The sequence below is a fragment of the Phascolarctos cinereus genome, unplaced genomic scaffold (genome assembly GCF_003287225.1).
Source record: "Phascolarctos cinereus isolate Bilbo 61053 unplaced genomic scaffold, phaCin_HiC Scaffold_5;HRSCAF=322, whole genome shotgun sequence".
In the NCBI taxonomy this organism is placed as follows: domain Eukaryota; kingdom Metazoa; phylum Chordata; class Mammalia; order Diprotodontia; family Phascolarctidae; genus Phascolarctos; species Phascolarctos cinereus.
This window is the reverse complement of record NW_027555958.1, coordinates 151,403,288-151,424,199: the sequence shown is the minus strand read 5'-3', so window position 1 is coordinate 151,424,199 and position 20,912 is coordinate 151,403,288. Positions and strand designations below refer to the sequence as shown.

The following is a 20,912-nucleotide window of genomic DNA, read 5'->3' as shown; positions in this document are numbered from 1 at the left end:
TGTGACCCTGGACAAGTCACTTAACCTCTCTCAGTCCAAGTTTTCTCTTGGTAAAAAAGGGAATAATAATAGCAACTACCTCACAGGATTGTTTTGAGGATCAAATGAGTTAACATAAGTAAATCACTTTTCAAACCTTCAAGTATTAGATAAATGCTATCTATTACTATTATAATTTTTTTTTTACCTTTAATGGTTCTTCATGAGCCACATAGTCCTCAGAGCTCTCCAAAAACTTCTCTCTTGCTTCAATACTTGAAAAATAGTAAACCTTTTCTCGATACTTAGCTCTGTCCTCTGGGGGACCTGGAAATAACATAAAGTTTTCTTTGAGAGCCACTGGACAAAAGTTCTTCGTGTCTCCCAAATGTCTCCTTTTCTCTTTAAGTCTTTCTTCATCCTAGAAAGGAAAAAAAGGGGAGAGCCCAAGTGTCACTGGAAGTAGCCAAAGAACATCCTCGGAGCCCCTTTTGCACCCCTACCTCCTGACACCCACCCCAGACAAAGGGGCCAATAAAAGGTTCAACTAGAATTGTGAGGTGACTGGAGAACATACCATTCAGGGATTGATAGAAGGAACTGGGGTTGTTTAGCATGGAGGAGAAAAGACTCATTGAGGTTGGGAACACGATGGCCACCTTTAAGTATATGAAGGACCATCAGGTCCAAGAGGGATTAGACCTTGTTCTGCTTCAATCAATCATTCAACATATTAGGTAGTGTGCTAAGAGCTGGGGATATAAATTTGAAGAATAAAATAATCCCTATTGTCAAGGGGCTTCAATTCTAATGGCGGAGAAAACAGGACCTAAATACAGAATAAATATCAAGAAAATAAGTACAAAAGCACCAGTGATGGAATGGATTAGGAAAGGATTCATAAAGGTGGTGTTTGAGCTGAGTCTTGAAGGAAGAGAGGAATTCTATGGGGGGGAATGGGGGGGGGGGGGAAGGAATGCAATCCAGGTAGTATAAAGTAATCAATTAACAAGCATTAAATGCCAACTCTCCAGGCAGCTAGGTGGTGTGGTGGATAGGATGCTGGTCCTAGAAGCAGGAGGACCTGAGTTCAAATCTGACCTCAGACACTTACTAGCTGTGTGACCCTTAACCCTGTTTGCCTCAGTTTCCTCATCTGTAAAATGAGCTGGAGAAGGAAGTAGAAAAACCACTCCAGGATCTTTGCTAAGAAAACTCCAAAGAGGGCTACTAAGTCAGCTACGACTGATTAAACAACAAACAACAACAACAACAACAACAACAGTAATGCTTATTCTGTACCAGGCCCCCTGCCAGCAAATGATCATCCACTTGAAAACCTCCAGTAAAGAGAAAACGTTGATTCTCTCCTCAGGGGGTAGCTATGATCATTAGGAAGTTTTCCCTTACAATCAATCTAAATCTGTCTGTCTGCATAGTCTGCAGATTGTATCCTTTAGAGCCAAGCAAAACAAAACTCATTATCTTTCTCCCCAAGCCCATTCCTTTTTCAAACTTTTCTTTTTCTGAAGTTACCTCTATCCTTCTGGTCTCCCAGGCTAATTTGTTGCCTCAGCATTATACCCAATGACTCCTTTGCTCTCACCTCATATCTCTCAATAGTTGCCAAGTCTTGGCATTTCTGCCATTACAACATTTCTCACTTCCCACTCCTTCTCTTGACTCACACAGAAGACTTAGTTCAGACCTTCACCTCCTCTTGCCTAGTGAACTTTAATCCTCAAGTCTCTCCCTACTCTAGTCCTCCTTTATGGTTGCCAAAGCGATCTGCACCCACATCTATAATGAACTGGCCATTTTGACATTTTTTTTCTCAAGGAATGAGATCTTCCATATAAGTGACACTGGGCAGTTCTCAGATTTCAAAATCCACCATTAGCCATGTGAATCCAGAATGAATATCAAAGGAAAATTAGTAATTTAAAAAGTTGTTCCTACATCTTCTTCATCTTCTTCTTCTTCATCTTCTTCTGCCTCTTCCTCAGCTTCTGCCTCAGCTTGAAAGTCATCTGTTTCTTCATCAAAATCTTCCAAACCCATTTCCCATCCAACATACCTGAAAGGTCCTAGAAATATGAAGAAAGTCACCATTTAATCTTCTCAAAAATAAGAGCTTTCCCTTTAATACAACATACATTTATGTGTGTGTATATCATTTTATCCTCACAACAACTCAAGCAGGTAGGTGCTATTATTATCCTCATTTTACAGATGAGGAAACTGAGTAGGCACAGGTTAAATGACTTGTTCAGGGGCACACAGCCAGATAGTATCTGAGGCTCACATCTTCCTGATGCTAGGCAACTTCTTTATCCATTGTGTCACCTAGGTGTCTCTATTTCTTTCTCAAAGCCCTCCATAATCTAGCCGTCTCCTACCTTTGCAGTCTTCTCCCACCTTACTCCCCAACGTGTACTCTTCAATCCAGTGACACTGGTCTCCTGGCTGTTTCATGAACAAGGCACTCCATCTCTTGACTCTAGGCAGTCTCTCTCACTGTCCCCCATACTGGGAATGCTCTCCCTCTTCTATTCCAATTATAGATCTCCCTGACTTCCTTTAAGTCCCAACTAAAATCCCACCTCCTACAGGAAGCCTTCCCCAACCCCTCTTAATTCCTATAGCCTCCTTCTGTTAATGACTTCCTATTTATCCTGTATGTAGCTTGTTTTGTATGTATTTGTGTGCATGCTATCTCCTCTCACCCCGCCACCATTAGATTATAAACTCATTGAGGCCGGCGACTGTCTTTTACCTCTTTGTGCATCCAGAGCACTTTAGCACAGGGCCTGGTATATAGTAAGCCCTTAGTAAATGTTTACTGAATTGAACTGAACTGTCCCTTTAATAGATTGTAGGGTCCATGAGAGAAGAAGACTTATTTGCTTGAAAGTTTGCCTACTCCCAATACCTAACAGAGTGCCCTGTAGATAAAAGGGCTAATGAAAAATGTTTGTGGAAAATGTGACACTTTTAAAAAAATTCTTAAAATTGTTTCTTCTGCAATATGAGTACAAGTCTTTAAACAACATTACAATACTTACTGTCCATAGCCTCCACTACTTGCTGAAGTAGATACTCTGGAGTTTTCTCAGCAACCTCCAACTTTAATATCTGAACCAAAGGTAAGTCAGCAATCACCGCCTCTAAGACTTTCCAACTATTAGTGAAATTTCTAAGAAGGTCTTTCATGAGCTCCATTTCTGGGATTTCAGGGTAACTATCTTCTGAATATTCAGGCAATATTTCTGAGTGGAAAAAAAAATTCAAAGTAAAATTTTTTTTGCCAGTTTAATAGAATTCTTTTCATTTCCTTAAACAATGACAATTCAAGTCTACACATCTGTGATGATCCAGCAATGTTGGTCTGCTTTCAATTTCTCCACCTCCTGCCTGGCCCCCAGGCACTTGAATGCTCTGGTCTCCTCAGTCCACCACTAAATTCCCCAGGCTTTCTTCAAGACGCAGCCCAAACCCCATCTCCTTTCCCTATCCCCTCTGCTACTAGTGCCTTCCCCCACTAGATCCTCTTTCATTTAAGCTGTATATATCTTTTCATGGACCTACTTATTTACATGCTATCTCCCCCAATTAGAAAGTGAGCACCTTTAGGGTAGGCACTATTGTTGCCTTTTTTTTTATATCCACAGGGCCTAGCACCATGCCTGGCACAGAGTAAGAGATAAATAAATGCTTGCTGATTAATTGGGCAGTGTAATAGTTGTAACCCCAGGCCCAAAGCCCATTGAAATGAGGGCTCTTTCCTCACTGGTAAAGATGGATTCTTTGCCCTGCATGAAGGGTGGGATGGGGGGTGGCAAGAGAGCCCCAGCCTTCTTCAGTCTTCTTTGACACTTTCTTCAAGTTTCAAGTCACTTTGGGTACTTCTGGCTTCCAGCTTTAAGAAAGAAGATGGAAGAGGGCAACCTCACTTCCGGTTGCTGGAGAAAAAGACTCTGGGGAGATAGGAGAAAAACTGGCAGTCTCCATCATGACCCTACCCCCTCTACTTTCCAAGTAGAGACTTGGAAGAGTTTCCTTTTATATAAGATCTGGAATTCTCAAGGTGATAGCATTTAGAACTTCAGGAAGGTGGAGATGACTACAAATTCTTCCAGCATAAAATTCTGAAAACAAATCTTCAGAAGCCAGATGATGAAGGATCTTTATTGGGGGCAAGGAAAAGATTTCTACAGACCCATTGCCAGTAGGCCTATGGTGAGGGAGGCAATAGCAGGTCTGTTGCAAGCCTGATGTTGTCCAAGGGAAGGATGCATTTGAAAAGCTAGAGAAAGTTGGCCAGCCAATAAGCATTTATTAATAGCTTACAATGTATTGTGCTAATAATGAGTATGCAAAGAGAAACAAAAACCCTACAAAAACCCCCACAACTGTACCTGTTCATGGAGAACATATTCTAAAATGGGAGACAACATGTAAATAACTATTTATAGATAAGATATAAACAGAGTTGATGGAAGGTAATTTCAGAGTGAAGGTATTAACAGCAGGGGAAATCTTCCAGGAGGTGTAGGTTAAGCTGAGTTGTTTTTTTTTTTAAGGCAACTGGGGTTAAGTGACTTGCCCAGGGTCACACAGCCAATAAGTATCAAGTGTTTAGTCTGACGGTGACTTTGAACTCGGGCCCTCCCGACGTCAGGGCCGGTGCTCTATCCACTGTGCCACCTAGCCGCCCTGGTCAAGCTGAGTCTTAAAAGAAACTAGGAAAGTTAAGAGGCAGATGCAAGGGTGGAGAACATTCCAGTCGTGGGACTGTTGGATTTTTCTGTACAAAACCAGAGAGACAAGAGATGGAGTGTTGTCAGTTAGGAACAGTGAATAGGCCAATGTAGCTAGATCATAAAGTGTGTGGAGAAGATTGGAAAAGTAGGAAAGGCTTTGTTTGGGACAGATCTGGCCAAGGTTCCTGATCTGGAGTTAGTAAAGGGAGTGCTGCTGTTTGTCCTTCATTCTTGAAGAGGACCAATGACATCAGGACGGGGATGTCTTGACTTGCAAGTGAATTGGACCAAAGTGAGGCAGGGCTGTGAAAAGCCATCGGCCTCACTCTCTCCTCCAGAGTCATTCGGAGTCTCTGTGGCAAGACACAGGTCAGGAAGACCGGCGATGGCCTCTAATGCAGTGGGAGACCTTGGCCTGTTTAAGCTAAGGTCTTTCCTGGGTCTCTGTTTGTCTGTTGGGTGCTGACCCATTCAGAGACTAAAGGATAGGTAAGAGGTGAGGCAAAAGATGGCCTAGTTTGCCTTCTCAAAAGAATCAGCTGGGACAGATAGATGGCACAGTGGATACAGCACTGGCCCTGGAGTCAGGAGGGCCTGAGTTCAAATATGGCCTCAGACACATTAACACTTACTAGCTGTGTGACCCTGGGCAAATTACTTAACCCCATCGACTAGCAAAAAAAAAAAAAAAGAATCAATCTGGGAGGGCTGAGACCTCAGAGTTTCTGGCCAGAATAGAAATAATTGCTATTCTTGAAGGGTGGAGATACCTAGCAGCCTTTCCAAAGCAAATCTACACCAGCTAGAAACTTAGAATTTGATATTGCATCTGATCCTATCAGACAGGATGGAATAAGTTGATTGGCTGGTTTCAGGAAAGAAGAGTTGACTGAGACAAGAGCAAGGAAAATAAGAATGAGCAATGCCCAGTTTCTGGAATGTTTTCATATAGAATCAGGATTAAGTAGTTAGGAGATTCTCTTTTATCTATTGTTTTCAACCTCACCCCCTCCTCTAAACCACCACCACAACCACAAAAGACAAAGATGGTGCTGCTGCTGCTGACATCAGGTTGTGTGGGTGGTTTCCAGGGAGCAGCACAAAAGATAAGGGTTGGAAAAGCCTGTGTCCTCTCCTGTATTCAAAGTTGTGTGGCAGAAATTCTGGCTTCAAAGAGAAGGGATGTAACAAGAAACCTGTAACAGAGGTACCAGTAAAGCCAAGTCTTAGGGTTTGCTAGTAGAAAAAATGAAGAGTCATGGAATCCATTGCACAACAGGTTTGGTGTCTCACCCAGGCACAACTCCCTGGAAAGACTCATGCCCATATTAATAATGTACTCTTCTCTATATGAATATAGTTTTTAAAAATTGAAATATCATTATTATTTTCCCAGTTAACAAAATTGGGGTGGGGGGAGTAGGGACAAAATCAAACATTTTGATGGAACTGAAATATAAAATTCATTTCAAAACACGTGTGTGTGTGTGTGTGTAGAGGAGGTATTTATAAAAATGATATATCATGTGGTATTAGAGAAATAAACTAAAAGACAGGTAGCAATCTAGGATGCACTATGCTTCTTTATAAGAAAAAAGGAAAAAGGGGCAGCTAGGTGGCACAGTGCATAGAGCTCCAGCCTTAGAGTCAGGAGGACCTGAGCTCAAATCTGGCCTCAGACACTTGACACTTAACTAGCTGTGTGACCCTGGGCAAGTCACTTAACCTCAACTGCCTCACCAAAAAGCAAAAAAAAAAAAAAAGGAGAAAACAACTACAGTGTGACCTTTGAGCTAACCTTTTAATGGATCAGTCTCTCCTGAAACCTCTTCCTCTCCTGTCAAGAGTGATGGTTCTTTTAAAAGAGAAGTAGTTGTTAAAAAAAAAAAAGAAAACCATTTATTAATGCTTTGTATTATGTTATATTTATATTTCAATAATAATAGTAATCTTAATGAATTGTTTGATAACAATTTATTACTGAAAGGTGCTGCATGACTACCTGGCTGCTCCCCTCCCCTCACCCCAGATCAGGAAGGATGATTGTGTTAGTGTGCCTGTTGCAGTTCCAGGCAATTGCCTCCTGGTGCAGTTTGGATTTCTTCCTCCAAAAACTGCCTGGTCATGTCCTTGGACCACTTATCAATTGCAGGATGGCTTTTATAATAAATCTTACTGAGTATAGTCTTGTGTCTGGGTTTTCACCTCTTCCTCTCTCTCCAGCAGATGCTGGTTTACCACATAATCACTCATTGGGAGAGGCTTTTTTTGCTGCCAAGTATAGGAAGTGTCATAGGGGGAAGGAACCGATTGAGTGTTTTTTCATTTTAAAACTCTTATATAGAGCCCACATTCAAATTGCTTCAGTGAGTAGTGCCAACTTCAAGACAATTTCTTGGCTTGTTTCAAAGAGGACACAGGAATTTTACAGAGCAGCAAATGAAGCCCACTTACCCAAACACAACAAGAGAACAGGGCCTACCATAGTGCTGCTTTTTGTGGTTGTTGCTATGGGAGTCATTTTCAGTGTGTCCAACTCTTCATGACCCCATTTGGGGTTTTCTTGGCAAAGATACTGGAGTGGTTTGCCATTTCCTTCTCCAGCTCATTTTACATGAGGAAACTGAGGCCAACAGGGGGACTTGCCCGGGGTCACGCTGAAATAAGTGTCTGACGCCAGATTTGAACTCATGTCTTCCTGACTCCAGTTCTGGCACTCTATATCCTGTACCACCTAGCTGTCCATATAGCACATAGTAGGTGCTTAATAAATCTTTGTTGACTAGAATGTAATCTCTTTGAGGGCAAGGGCTATGTTATAAATTGTTTTATTAACCCCTCCCTCCCATCTACTACTGTGTTTCACACATAATAGGTGCTTACCAAGTCTATTGAATTGAAAAAAACTGCTGTATGAGTTCAAGGTGAGAGAGAGCACTTTTGACTGGAATGATAAATGAAAGCTGGATGGGAAAAGTGTTGATGCATTTGTGAGGACAAGAAGAAACAATATTTAAACAATAGATGTATACGTAGTTTCTCAGAGCACATTTAGACCCCCATCTAAGTTCATTCAGATTCTGGGCATCTGAGTTAATTTTAGTTTAGGGAAAAAGATGTTATTATGATTGTTATGATAGTGACTTTTGTACAAATGTTGTGGGGGCATGGTGTAACAATAACAATAATAATAATAACAATAGCCAATAGTAACATGTTGCTTTATGGTTTGCAAAGTACCTTGTATTTTCTCATTTGATCCTTCCAAGAAGCCTGTGAAGTGAGAATTCTATTATTGCACCCCTCTGGTATTCCTAGTAATAAATTTCCTGGTGTAGGAACCAAGAAAGAACCAATTTTTATTAAATTTAGTTCAACAGTTAGTCTTATGGTAATGGCCTCTTTTTTCCCTTCATTTATTTATTCAAGCTGAGCTGAAAAATTGATGACATCAGCTAAAATCCACTCTCTTAAAATTCCTATGATCAGTTTGCACCGATACTTTATGCATAACTAACTGAAGAAAAACCAGACCGAAATAAAATGTACACGAAAGAGTAAGTTCAGGGTCCCTAAAGTTCTGGCCGGCTGCAAGTGCTTAGGGAAAATGTGTGACTACTAGGTAGGTGCAAGTTCTCCATCTTTGTAGGATGCTGCTTTTCTCTGACCTCTGCTTGGCCTTCTGCCCTGTTAGTCTTATCATTCCTATTCAGCATTGTGGGCTCCGTACTTAGTTACTCCACCCTTAAATTCTGGCTTGTGTCCTGGCTATGCTCTCTTGGCCAATATGATGACCTGTTATTTTATTCCCTTCCTTGTCCTATTTGGTAGAATCCATCAGTTTGCAGCTTGCTTGTAGACTATGGGGTCTCCAGAGCTTGCTGGTATCTCTTGTACCTAGCTATCAGCTGTGGGCTTGTCTGTGGCCCAGATTGAGGCCTCTGCTGACCTCTGTTCAAGAGTTGAACCAATAAACTCTGTGTCCTGGAGCTATGTCCTGGGTCATGTCAAGTACAAACCAATATCTTCCACCCTACCTTCTCCATTTTTTACCCTTCCTTCCTCCTGGCCTTCCAACCTCCATTGCCAAATGGAATTAATAACTGTGGTCCTCACATCTTGCAGGCACAAAACATGGTTGTGCGTGGAGAACATACCACTCTGAAGGGGAAGATTAGACAATTGTCTATGGCAAAACTTGTCTTCTGGGTTTGACCTGTATTCTTGGTTTAGGTGATTCATCCCCTCTAATTCCAGGGCAGGGAGGTCACCTAAGCTACACTGTCCCTGGTCTGATATCTTCCTAGTACCTAAGACTCTCTGATTAAGTTTTCTGGGAGTAGAGAAACTTCACAGCTCCTTGGCTCAATCAGTAATGTTATCCTAGGCTGAGTACAAAAGACTCCAGACAGCAATAAAAACAGGCATTTACTAATTGCTTACTATGTGGCTGGCACTGAGCCAAGTGCGGGGGATGTACAAGAAAAGGCAAATCATGCCCTTGATGAGTTCAAATCCCTAGATGTGGACAAACTCCATCCAAGGGCATCATAAGAACTGGCAGTGATCACTGCTAAGTGCTCTTAGGGGTGACAACAGAGCCATCAAAATATAGGCCAGTGATCTTGCCCTTGATTTTTGGTAGAATACCAAAACAGATCATTATAGCAATTGTTTGTGAAGATTTAGACAAAGAAATCAGGAATCACTAACAGGCAACATGGCTTCCTTAAGTGCAAGTCACAGAAGGTTAACCTTATTTTCTTTTTCAACAGGGTAACCAGATTAGTAAACTGGGGGATGCTGTCTATGTCATAGACTTAGATTTCAATTAAATGTTAGTCAACACCATTCTTACTGACAAGGAGACGAGGAATGATGTCGGTTGGGTGATCGTATGGCTATGTGATTGTATGGTTACATGGATTGTAAAAACTAGTCCCAAAGAGTAATCATCACTAGGTAATGTCAACTTGGACCGCGATCTGTAATGAAGAGTCCTCATGATCTCTCCTTGGTCTGTGTTGTTCAGGAGATTTTTATCAGAGGCTTGAACGAAACCATGGAAAGGTATGCTGGTCAAATCTATTTCATTCAATTGGTTTTCAGTCATGTGTGACTCTTCATGACCCTATTTAGGGTTTTCTTGGCAAAGGTACTGGAGTGGTTTGTCATTTCCTTCTCCAGATCATTTGACAGATGAGGAAACTGAGGCAAACTCAGGGATATTCAACATGACAAAGTCTGGGACCAAAAAAATATATTTGACTGAGAATGATGGGCTGAATCTAATGAGATGAAATATAATAAATTTATACATAAAATTCCAAATGTGAGGTTCAAAAATCAACTTCACAAATACAGGATGAGGGAGATGTGGCAAAATAGCGGGAGCTATTTTTTGACCTTTCAATTCAAGGTCAATATGAATTGGCACTGTGATATGGCAATTCAATCAATCAGTTAATAAGCATTTATTTAGCAACTACTATGTTCCAGGCACTGTGCAAAACACTGTTATTAACACCCAAAGATGGAGAGGATTGGCCAGGATTGCAGCCAAGACCTCACTGAATCTGTTAAGATCATAGTGCACACTGGCCAATGTCATGGTTTGTTCTAGCTCTGTGAGGGTAATTCCAAGGGTTGGAGAGGTGATTGGGATCTGTTGCTTATTTTGGTTACTTAGTAGCAAATGCTTTCCAAGTGAATAAATATGGCAAGCATTAGCTCCATCCCAGTAAAAGGTGAAAGCCAAACCCAATGCACAACTCACATATATTTTGAGGGTATTTATGGAAGGATGTGAGTAATTGCAGGGGATGAGTTACAGCCAGCCTGATCGTAGACAAGTAATAAATACAGGAAGTGTTGCCTTGGAAGTCGCTTGTGCATGATGTGAATGTTTCTAAACCAGCCTTCTTCATGCCAATAAAAGTATCACTATCCCTGGGAGGACCACAGGATGGGTCTTTAGCAGTGATACAATTTGAGGCTGGATTGTTCTTGCTGACTTCCGGCAAAAGCTCTGATCTCACATTTGATCTCAATACTGCTCCTGAGATGTTCTTGAAAATTTAAGAGTGTTAACTGTCCAGGACACAGGCATGAAATCATGAATAGTCCTTCTGGCACTCGTGGCTGGTTTTCTTTTTTAAACCTTTTTTTTTTTTTTAGGCAAGCAGGGGTAAGTGCTTTGCCTGGGGTCACACAGCTAGCAAGTGTCTGAGGCCATATTTGAACTCAGGTCCTCCTGATTCCAGGATCCACTGCACCTAGCTGCCCCCTCATGATTGGTTTTTGAGGCAACTTGACCTTGGCACATTTTCAAGACCTTCAGTGACCTTCCTTTGATATAGCTACTTGCTGTCTGGGAGAAACCAGTCATGGGCTAGATCTTATTGTGAGCCTAAAGATGATAGATGGTCAATGATATTAGGTGATAGTTATCTCAGGATGGGTAGTCTGCACAGCTTAGATTCTAATAAATTTCCTGAGAATGAGCTGACAGAAGCTACTGCTATGCTAGAGTGGAACAGCAGAGACTTTTTCAGAAGTTACAAGAAAAAAAGAAACCTGTTAAACTTTTAGCACAAAAATTTATGAGGTTACATGCAACTATGCTCCAATGAGCTGGCTAGTTAGTGAGGTGGATAGAGCACTGTGCCTGGAATCAGGCAAATTCATCTCCCTGAGTTTAAATCTGGCTTCAGGCACTTACAAGCTGTGTGACCCTAGGCAAGTCATTTAACCCTGTTTGCTTCAGTTTCTCTATCGTAAAATGAGGTGGAGAAGGAAATGGCAAACCACTCCAGTATCTTTGCCAAGAAAACCCCAAATGAGGTCAGGAAGAGTGGGACAGGACTGAAAGGATTAAACAACAATGACAATTTCCTGATTTCAGGTAAAATAGGGATAATAATAGAACTGTTTCCTAGGGTTGTTGTGAGGATCAAATGAAATGACTTTGCAAACCTTAAAGCACTATATCAATCCTAGCTTTCATGATGATGATGATGATGATGATGTCCATGAAACCTCCCTAGCCCTTAGTCATGGAGGTCATGCCAGTAGGGGCTACATACTTTCAACATCCAGAAATGTAATGCCAGGTATGTCTTAGTGATGCCTGAATTACAACTGCCAGGCAGGCCCCTATTCTAACCTGCTCAGCCATTGAAATCGCTAGACCTCTGCTAGAGATACGTGCAGACACACTGACCACTAACCTCTAGGATCCCTTTCCTCTAAACTTGTAGTGGTCACCAAAAGGGAACCAATCAAATGAAGTAAACAGAATAGGATTTTATCTTACTGATTTCTTAAAAATTGATTCTCTTTTGGCTGTGTTCCCCCATTCCTCTCCCCCTTCTAGCTTGGTCCCTTCTTGGGGGAAGAGATCTATTTCAAGTGGCAGGACCTTGTCACCTTTTGGGTACCCAGGTCAACCCTGGACAAGTCCTCTTCACAAGGAATCTGAGGAAAGACAGTTTGCTATCACTGGGTATTATGGGCCCAATGCTCCTCAGATCCAACAGTAAATCTAGTTTAAGAGAATCATATTGGAAAAGGGCTAAACAGGTGGGTAAAGGTAATGAAACCACATTAAATACAATCTAACCTAACTCGACCTCTGCCTCAGCCTCAGCCTCGGGCTCGGCCTCAGGTTCTGCTATCACTTCAGACTCCTCTCCTGGCAGCTCAGATTCCACGGTGGTCATCTCGGGCTCCTCGGTAACCTCGGCTTCCACTTCGGCCGTTTCTGCCTCATGCTCTTCTGTAGCAGCTTCAGGTTCTGGTTCACCTGCTTCAAGATTATTTAGAAGGAAAAAAAAAAGAGGAGAGAAGGTTATACTCGAGTATCTTCTGTGCCTTGTTCAAACTAATCCACTTCAGAATTTGTGGGGAAAGGGTTCATTTTTCTTAGCATTTTCATTTTCATTTTATTTATATGCAGATTTCAAGAAAGCATGGCAGAAGTTATAGGGAGGCACCCTTAGAGTAAGTATGACCTTATTCAAGTTCTGCCTTTAATATAGTAGTAGCTCGAGACTCCAGACAAGTCATCTCACTTAGTGCCATGTACTCTTCTCTGACACTATAAACCCTGGAGCAGGTGCTGGTGTACATTAGGGTGGACCAACTCTGGGATTTTGTGATTTAAATGATGACCTTGGGCCAAATCACAGAATCTTAAGTTCCCATACCAGGAGTTCTCTATACTGGAGAAACCATAGGTCCAGGCCAAATATATATATGTACACACAAGCACGCACACACACAGACACACACACATACCCACAGTGTTCTCCACAACACTCCCCAAACCATCTCCTTCTTCCATTCAATATCCACCACCCTAGTTCAAGTTCTCATCACCTTTTGCTTGAATCCATTATTGCAACAGACTGCTGACTTGGGTCTTTCCTCACTCCAAGGCATCCTCTATATAGCCACCTGAGTGATTCTCCTAAAGCATAGATCTGACCTTATAAACTTAGTGGCTCCCTCAAGGACCAAACAGAAACTCCTCTGTTTGACATTTAAAGTTCTTCACAGTTTGACCCCTTCTTACCTGTCCAGTTCTCTTAAATGTTACTCTTCCTGTTCTCTACAGTCTAGCCATACGGGCTCACTTGCTTGTCTCACAGATGCTGCTTCATCTACATCTCTGTGCTTTTCTACTGGTCGAACCCCAAACCTGGAATTCTTTCCCTCTTGACCTCCACTTATTGGAATATGCCTGTTTTCATTTAAGACCTAGATCAAAAACCATTTTCAACAGGAGGCCTTTCCTGGTCACCCTAGATGCTGGTATGCCTTTTCTTCTAATGTTAACTTGTATCTCCTGTGTGTATGTATGTATGTATTTATACATTATACACACACACACACACAGAGTATGTATATATACCTATATAAAAACACAATATACATATATACACACATATATATACACATACGTATGTATACACACACACATACACATATATATACCTATACACATATATATATGTACCTGTTCTTTTCTCCCCACCCCCACCCCAACCCTTCTTTTAGAACGTGATGTGAACTAGAGGGCAAGAAATATTTCAGCTTTGTCTTTGTATCCTTGGCAATGATGATAGTGTCTAGAAAATAGCAGGTACTGCTGGATGAAAAATAGGTCAAAAATAATTAAATAAAACTTATTTTGGATATGCTCTTTTTGCAATGAGAAATTGCAGTAAGGTATATAGAAATTAGGTCAGGTCTTCCCTTTAAATCACAGAGTCACAGAAGCTAGGAGATGGAAGAGCCTTCAGACTGAGGAAGGGAAACTGATGAGCAATATTTAATTTCAGACTAAAGCCCATTAGCAGCGAGGCTAGACCTGTGAGTGACTACTGTGAGTGACTATTTCACTTCCAGCCTGGGCAAGATAGGAAGATCTGGTCTCAAAAAGAGAAAAAAAGACAAAACAAAACACCCATAAGATCATAGATTTAGAGCTACAAAGAACCTTAGGAGTCATATAGTACAACTCCTTTCTGTCTGCCTCAGTTTCTTCAACTGTAAAATGGGGATCATAATAGCAACTTCCTCCCACGGTTTGTGAGGATCAACTATAAAGTACTTAGTACAGTTCCTGGCACATGGCCTATGGGTAACATAACCAGTGATAGCAAAGGAGGCCTTTACCATAACCAGTGATAGCAAAGGAGGCCTTTACCATAACCAGTGATAGCAAAGGAGGCCTTTTGAATCTTTGAATATTTCTGGCTATAGCTTGTTCTCACTCTCGCTTTAGTTTGTGATCTAATCAAACTTGCTTACTCTATCTTATCCCAAAAGTTCTACCTATATTGAGAAAAGAATCATAGCTTACATTTGTAACTTTTTTGAACTTTTGAACTTTTATTTTGAACATTTGACCTTTATGGTCTCCAAAATGCCTTATATACATTATCTCCTTACCTAAAAGCAGCTTCCTGAGGTAGGTAGTGTAAATATTATCACCCCCATTTTATTAATAAAGAATTCCAAGGTCAGAGAGGTGAAGGGATTTTCCAGGGTCACACACCTACTAAGTGGAAGAGCCAGGATTCAAACCTACCTGGATACAATCTATGAAGTGTCTTTAGGTAACAGGTGGATGCAATGTGAATCACAAAGGTTGACCCTAACCACAGGTTCCTTTAATTCTTTTGAATTAAATGAAATGACACAACACAAAATCATATTATATTGCGCAATTATACTTGCCTTCAGTTTTCTCAGTCTCCTTTGTCTTACTATCATCTTCAAATTTAACTGTTAGCTCATCTAACTTTCTGAAATGAGAATTTTCCAAAATGAATATCTTTGCAATTTTGTAACTTTAAACTTACGTAGGCAGAATTAGAGACTTTTTTCTTTTATGATGCTTGCTCTCTCTTTTGTTACTTTTGCCTCCTTTATGTAGCCTATACCCAAGATTATTTAAACTTCAATATTTAATTATGTTCTATAATGGTACCAGCAAATTTTATGTTCTGTTGGAAGGAGTATCATCACCTTAAGCTCCAAAGAAGTTTCTGAATTGGAGTTTGAACAATGTGCACAAGGTGGGAGAATTTGCCCCAAACCTATGATTCCATAATGTGATCAAATGTAGAGAATATGAAAGCATTTGTGGAATATAGGAATATTCCCTATTTGTGGAATAGGTGTTATATCTGAGGCTGGGCAGATTCTGCTTGCAGAATGAAGGAGAGACAGCTGGATTCTTTGGGGAGCAAAGAGAGAGAAGAGGTCTAACATGGGCCCTGAACTCCAAGCCTGGCTTAGGGTTTGGGAGATATAATTGCTAGTTTCCCCACCCCTGTCTTCTTTTCTCCTAACCTTGCTTTCTAAGTTGGTTTTCTAAGTGGTGAAAGCCATGATCCTGGGCTGCCCACAGATATGAAGAGGAGCCCACAGAAATTAAGAGGGTCAGTAGGCATACGAACCATCTGAGGCCTATACCATGGAGACTAGGCCCCTGCTTCTACTTCTCCCTACAGTGTTATCTAGTTTGGAGCTAGGGTAGACTCTACTCACTCTTTCTGTGTATGAGGCTGGTGCTGTGGAAGGACCAGTGCCCCTGTGTCAGCCTTGGCTACGCATCAGAAGACCTAGTTTCAACAACCTGACTTGGTATATTCAATTGGTACCAAGATGAGGAATAATTCTGTCAAAACTTGCTTCTGGGAGTGAAAAGACAAGCCAAGTTCAAGAAAGGGAATTCTTTTCCCTTCCTTGACTTTTGGCTGGAATATTTATCTTCATGGTCCACTCACTCTGGAAAATAATTCAGAACTGTATCCTCAAAGTAACTAAAATGTAGATTTTCATTGACTCAGCATTACTTCTACAATGTAGAGAAATTAAAGAAAGAAGAAAAGGACCCATGTGAACAAAAATATTTATAGCAGCTCTTCTTTAGAGTGGCAAAGAAGGAGAAATTAAGGTGGTGTCAATCAGTTGGGGAATGGCTGAATAAATTATGCTATGTGAATGAGACAGAATATTATAATGCTATAAGAACTGATGAAAGAGACAGCACAAACAGTGCTAATGGAAAAAAACTAACATCTTGTTGGAAGACACATGTTGGTGGGTACACTAAGGCCTAAGTAATGGCCCAAGATAAATCTCCCAATGGAAAGCAGCTGCATACTAGCTCCATCTTCTCCTTCTCACCTCATGGCTTGGGCCAACAGGCTTTGGTGAAGTGAACACTTTATTACTGTGTTGGCAACAGCATTCTATTGCATGTTGCAACTACAAAAATATGAAATATCAAGCCATCTTCCAAAGTTGTAGATGTGGATGTGCCTTTACCCCCATTATCAGTGTTAATTTAACCATCTTCTTATGAAGGCCAACACTGAGACAACAGCCTGGGATGTATGTGAGTTATGAATCTGGTATGGTAATTAATGATTTTGATGATTGAGTTTTGCTATGGCTTTACCTGAAATGTTTTCTTCCCCTCTGGATTAAACAGTGTTGTAAATGTACCATAGAGACCTGGGAGAGGTCCATTTGTGCATCACAATCAGGGGTGGTGGGGTAGAGCCTATTCAAACTGACTCTTGAGAGATGATTGTTAAGTTTTCAGTGTGAGTGTTACACCTTGGAAATTGGCATGTTACAAATTAAGGCTTCATTTATTATTTTGTTGATTGTTTAGTTCTAAGAAAGTGATGGAGAAAATATTAATAATACAAATTAAACTTAAAACTGTTAGGCACACTTTTTTTTTTTAGAAGAGCTGGTTGTTAAACATTTACCAGCATACTCCTGAACATCTTTGGACCTTTTAACCTAAGCATCTTTCCTTCTAACATGATAAGGGTGGAAGGTGAATGCAGAGGAATGAGAGGTAAAGAGTATCCAGAATGACCCATTCTAGCTTGCCAACACATTGAATATTCCTCATGGTGGTTCATAGAAGGAAGTCTTTGTTCTTGACATCCACTCATATTATTAGACTTCAAACAGAATTTTGCTCCTCTTCAGCAAGATATAACTAAACCCTGCCAGAAACTGACTGATTATATCATGGGTTAAAATATGAATTTTCTGATGTATCCTAGAAATAGAAATACTATCTGTTGAGCCAATGGACTATATATCTATATCTATTTATCTATAGATATGTATAGATATATATCTATATAGATACAGATATATATATATATATATATATATATAGATATAGATATATAGATATATATCTATATCTATATATATATATATATATATATAGATATAGATATATAGATATATATCTATATAGATACAGAGATATATATATATATATATATATATATATATATATATAATCCCACAATGTAATTGTTTTTATTTTTGTGATTGTTAATTTCCCCTTTCCTCTCCAAAGAGTCTCACCTTCCTTCTACAGTTCTCTAGGCTCATACAACACCATCTTATGGTCTGTGTAACATCTTTCCCCAAATGAAAAAATAAAATTGGGGTTGTAAAGGAAGGAAGCCCTTCCTCCTCCCCATATATGGGTGATCACTTCCTTTTTCACCTCAGAGACCCTTTCAGGCATCCAACCTCATGGTACAACCTCAGTGGCTGGGATTTGGACTCTAGCCCAAAGGTAAAACATATTTGGGCTATTAGACAAATAGCCCATAAGTAGTCAGCATCCCTTCACTGTCTGGGTAACTCATAGTAATATTAGAGGCCAAAGTTAAGTTTGATAGGACATTTCATAGCTTTCAATCTGCTGGCATAGCTTTTGAGAACCTATGGTCACATCCATGCTAAAATGAACCATCAGAAGACATATGTGTATATGCACATAAACTTAGGTATGGATACTTCCTCTCTACTTTCTGTCTTTCTAGACTGCAGATTGTAATTTGCAATGTTATTTTAGGGATAGCTAAATTAGTAAAAAAAAAAAATCCAACTTAACTGTTCCTCCTACCAAGAGCCTCTTGAGGGCTGTTCTTGAGTGAAAGATATAACTGTGATACTAAATGACAGTATAGCCACAACTTCTGCCTTAAAGATGTGAAAAGTACTTAGAAAAGTTAGGTTTTTTTTAAATTAGGATTTGTGCTAACTACATAGCTATTTTGTATTATAAAAAACTCACCAATAGGAAGTAGCAACATCAATTGAATAGCTACAATACATTATTAAATGTTTATTCAATGTCTTTCTTAATATTAAAAATAGGCTTATTAATGTATAATATCAAACAGTTCTACCTTTGAGATTGTTCAAGTGCCCTCTTCTCTTCTGCTTCTTCCTCTTTTCTTGCCATTACTTCAGCAACAATATCAGATTTGTTCTCTAAAAACAGCCTATGAAGTAAAAATTTTCCTGTAACACAATTAAAAAAATAATTTTACATTGTTTTTGTAACTATTAAAATAGTGGTTTTATAGTTTAAAAATTGAAAGTAAAAGTTCTATACCTGGGAAGCTATAATCTCTTCATTATAATAGTTACAAATCTTATTATGAGATGGATCTATATTTTATTACTTCAATTGAAGTACTATATTTTGATCAAGAATATAGGATTCTAGATTTAGAGATGGAAGGCATTTTTAAAGGCTCTTTTTTTTCCTTCTGGAAAATTTTCTTTAAATATGTATTCAAAACAGATTGTTACATTACAAAGAGAACACATTTAGCTTTGCTTGTATTTTAAAGGGTCTTTCTTCCTGGACTGAAAAAGGGACAACATCATAAAGCTTCTGTCTTGGGCATTACATTGCTCATTGAGACATTATAGCAGGCACTAGTATTAGGTCACCTCTCACCCACCTAGAAATACTCTTTATATGCTTCCTGGTTCAGAACGGGATTATTTAATGGATGGTGCAGACATAATTATAGAGACTACTTAGATAACTAAACCCACCTCCAGTATTTTTTTTTAAACCAAAAAACATTATGTCCAAAGGGTGATAAAACTGTGCATATCCTTCGACCTAGCAATACCACTACTAGATTTGTATCCCAAAGAGATCAAAGAAGAGGGAAAAGGAGCCATTTGTACAAAAACAGTTATATCATCTCTTTGTTGGTAGCAAAGAATTGGAAATTGAGGGACGCCCATCAATTGGGGAATGGCTAAACAATTTGTGGTATGTAATTGTGATGGAATACTAATGTGCTATAAGAAATGATGAGCAGGATGGTTTCAGAAAAACCTGGGAAGACTTATATGAACTGATACAAAGCAAAGTGAGCAGAATCAGGATAATACTGTATACAGTAACAGCAATATTGTAAGATGATCAAATGTGAAAGATTTAGCTACTCTGATCAAGACAATAATCTAAGAATTCCAAAAGACCCATGATGAAAAATGCTATCCACCTCCAGAGAGAGAATTGTTAAATTCTGAGAACAGATTGAAGCATACTTTTTTCACTTTCTTTATTTTTCTTGCTTTTTTCTCCCTTACATGGTTAATATGGAAATATGTTTTGCGAGACTTCACATGTATAATTGATATCATATTGCTTGCCTTCTAAATGGGTAAGGGAGGGCTGAGAGGGACCAACTTTTGAAAAAATGAATGTCAAGCCAATAAAATAAAAATGACAATTCTACCTAAATTAATCTACTTATTCTATTCCATCCCAATTAAATTAGCAAAAATATTTTATTGAACTAGAAAAAATAATAACAAAATTCATATGGAAGAACAAAAGATCAAGAATATCAAAGGAATTAATGAAGAAAATTTAAAGAAAAGAGGTTTAACAGTACCAGATCTTAAACTGTATTATAATGTGGTAATTATCAAACCTATCTGGAACTAGCTAAAAAATAGAAAGATGGATCAGTGGAACAGAGTAGACATATGTACACAGTAGTAAATGGTTATAGTAACCTCGTGTTTGACAAATATAAAGATTTAAGCTTTGGGGATAAGAATTCACTCTTTGGCAAAAACTACTGGGAAAACTGGAAAGCAGTCCAGCAGAAACTAGGTATATACCAAAATCTTGCACCATTTACCAAAATAACCTAGATATAAAGGGAGATATCATAAGTAAATTAGAAGAATATGGAACATATTTCTTATCAGACTTATGGATAGGAGAAAAATTTATGACTAAACAAGAAAGAGCATTTTAGATGTAAAATGGATAATTTTGATTACATTAAATTAAAAAGGTTTTGCACAGATAAAACCAATGTAGCCAATATTAGAAAGAAAGCAGAAAATTGGGGAAAAAAATTTATGGATAGTTTTTCAGATAAAAGCCTCTAGCGTATAGAAAACTTTGTCAAATTTGTAAGAATATGAGTCGTTCCCCAATCACTAAATGGTCAAAGGATATGAACGGGCTGTTTTCAGAAGAAGAAATCAAAGGTATATGAAAAAATGTTCTAAATCATTATTGATTAGAGAAATGCAAATTAAAACAATTTTGAGATATCATTTCATACCTATCAGGCTGATTAAAATGATAAAAGGGAAAATGAGAAGTGTTAGAAAGGATATGGAAAAACTGGGACACTAATATACTGTTGTGCAGCTAGGTGGTACAGTAGATAAAGTGCCAGGCCTGGAGTCAGGAAGACCTGAGTTCAAAGCTGGCCTCAGACATTTGCTAGTTTTATGACCCTGGGCATATCACTTAACCCTGTTGGCCTCAGC

The 20,912-nt window shown here is 39.3% G+C and overlaps 1 protein-coding gene across 1 annotated transcript in view; it reads right to left on the bottom strand.

Annotated features, from left to right (window-relative positions):
* The window catches only part of AK9 (adenylate kinase 9), a 137,467-nt gene that overhangs the window by 55,562 nt on the left and 60,993 nt on the right, over window positions 1-20,912 (bottom strand). The window contains exons 17-22 of the mRNA XM_078155579.1: window positions 18,497-18,611; window positions 14,988-15,055; window positions 12,364-12,546; window positions 3,045-3,248; window positions 1,939-2,066; window positions 188-400 (exon numbers count right to left, since the gene is read on the bottom strand). Coding sequence (XP_078011705.1) covers window positions 188-400; window positions 1,939-2,066; window positions 3,045-3,248; window positions 12,364-12,546; window positions 14,988-15,055; window positions 18,497-18,611 — 911 coding nt within the window. The remainder of the gene's footprint in view (window positions 1-187; window positions 401-1,938; window positions 2,067-3,044; window positions 3,249-12,363; window positions 12,547-14,987; window positions 15,056-18,496; window positions 18,612-20,912) is intronic.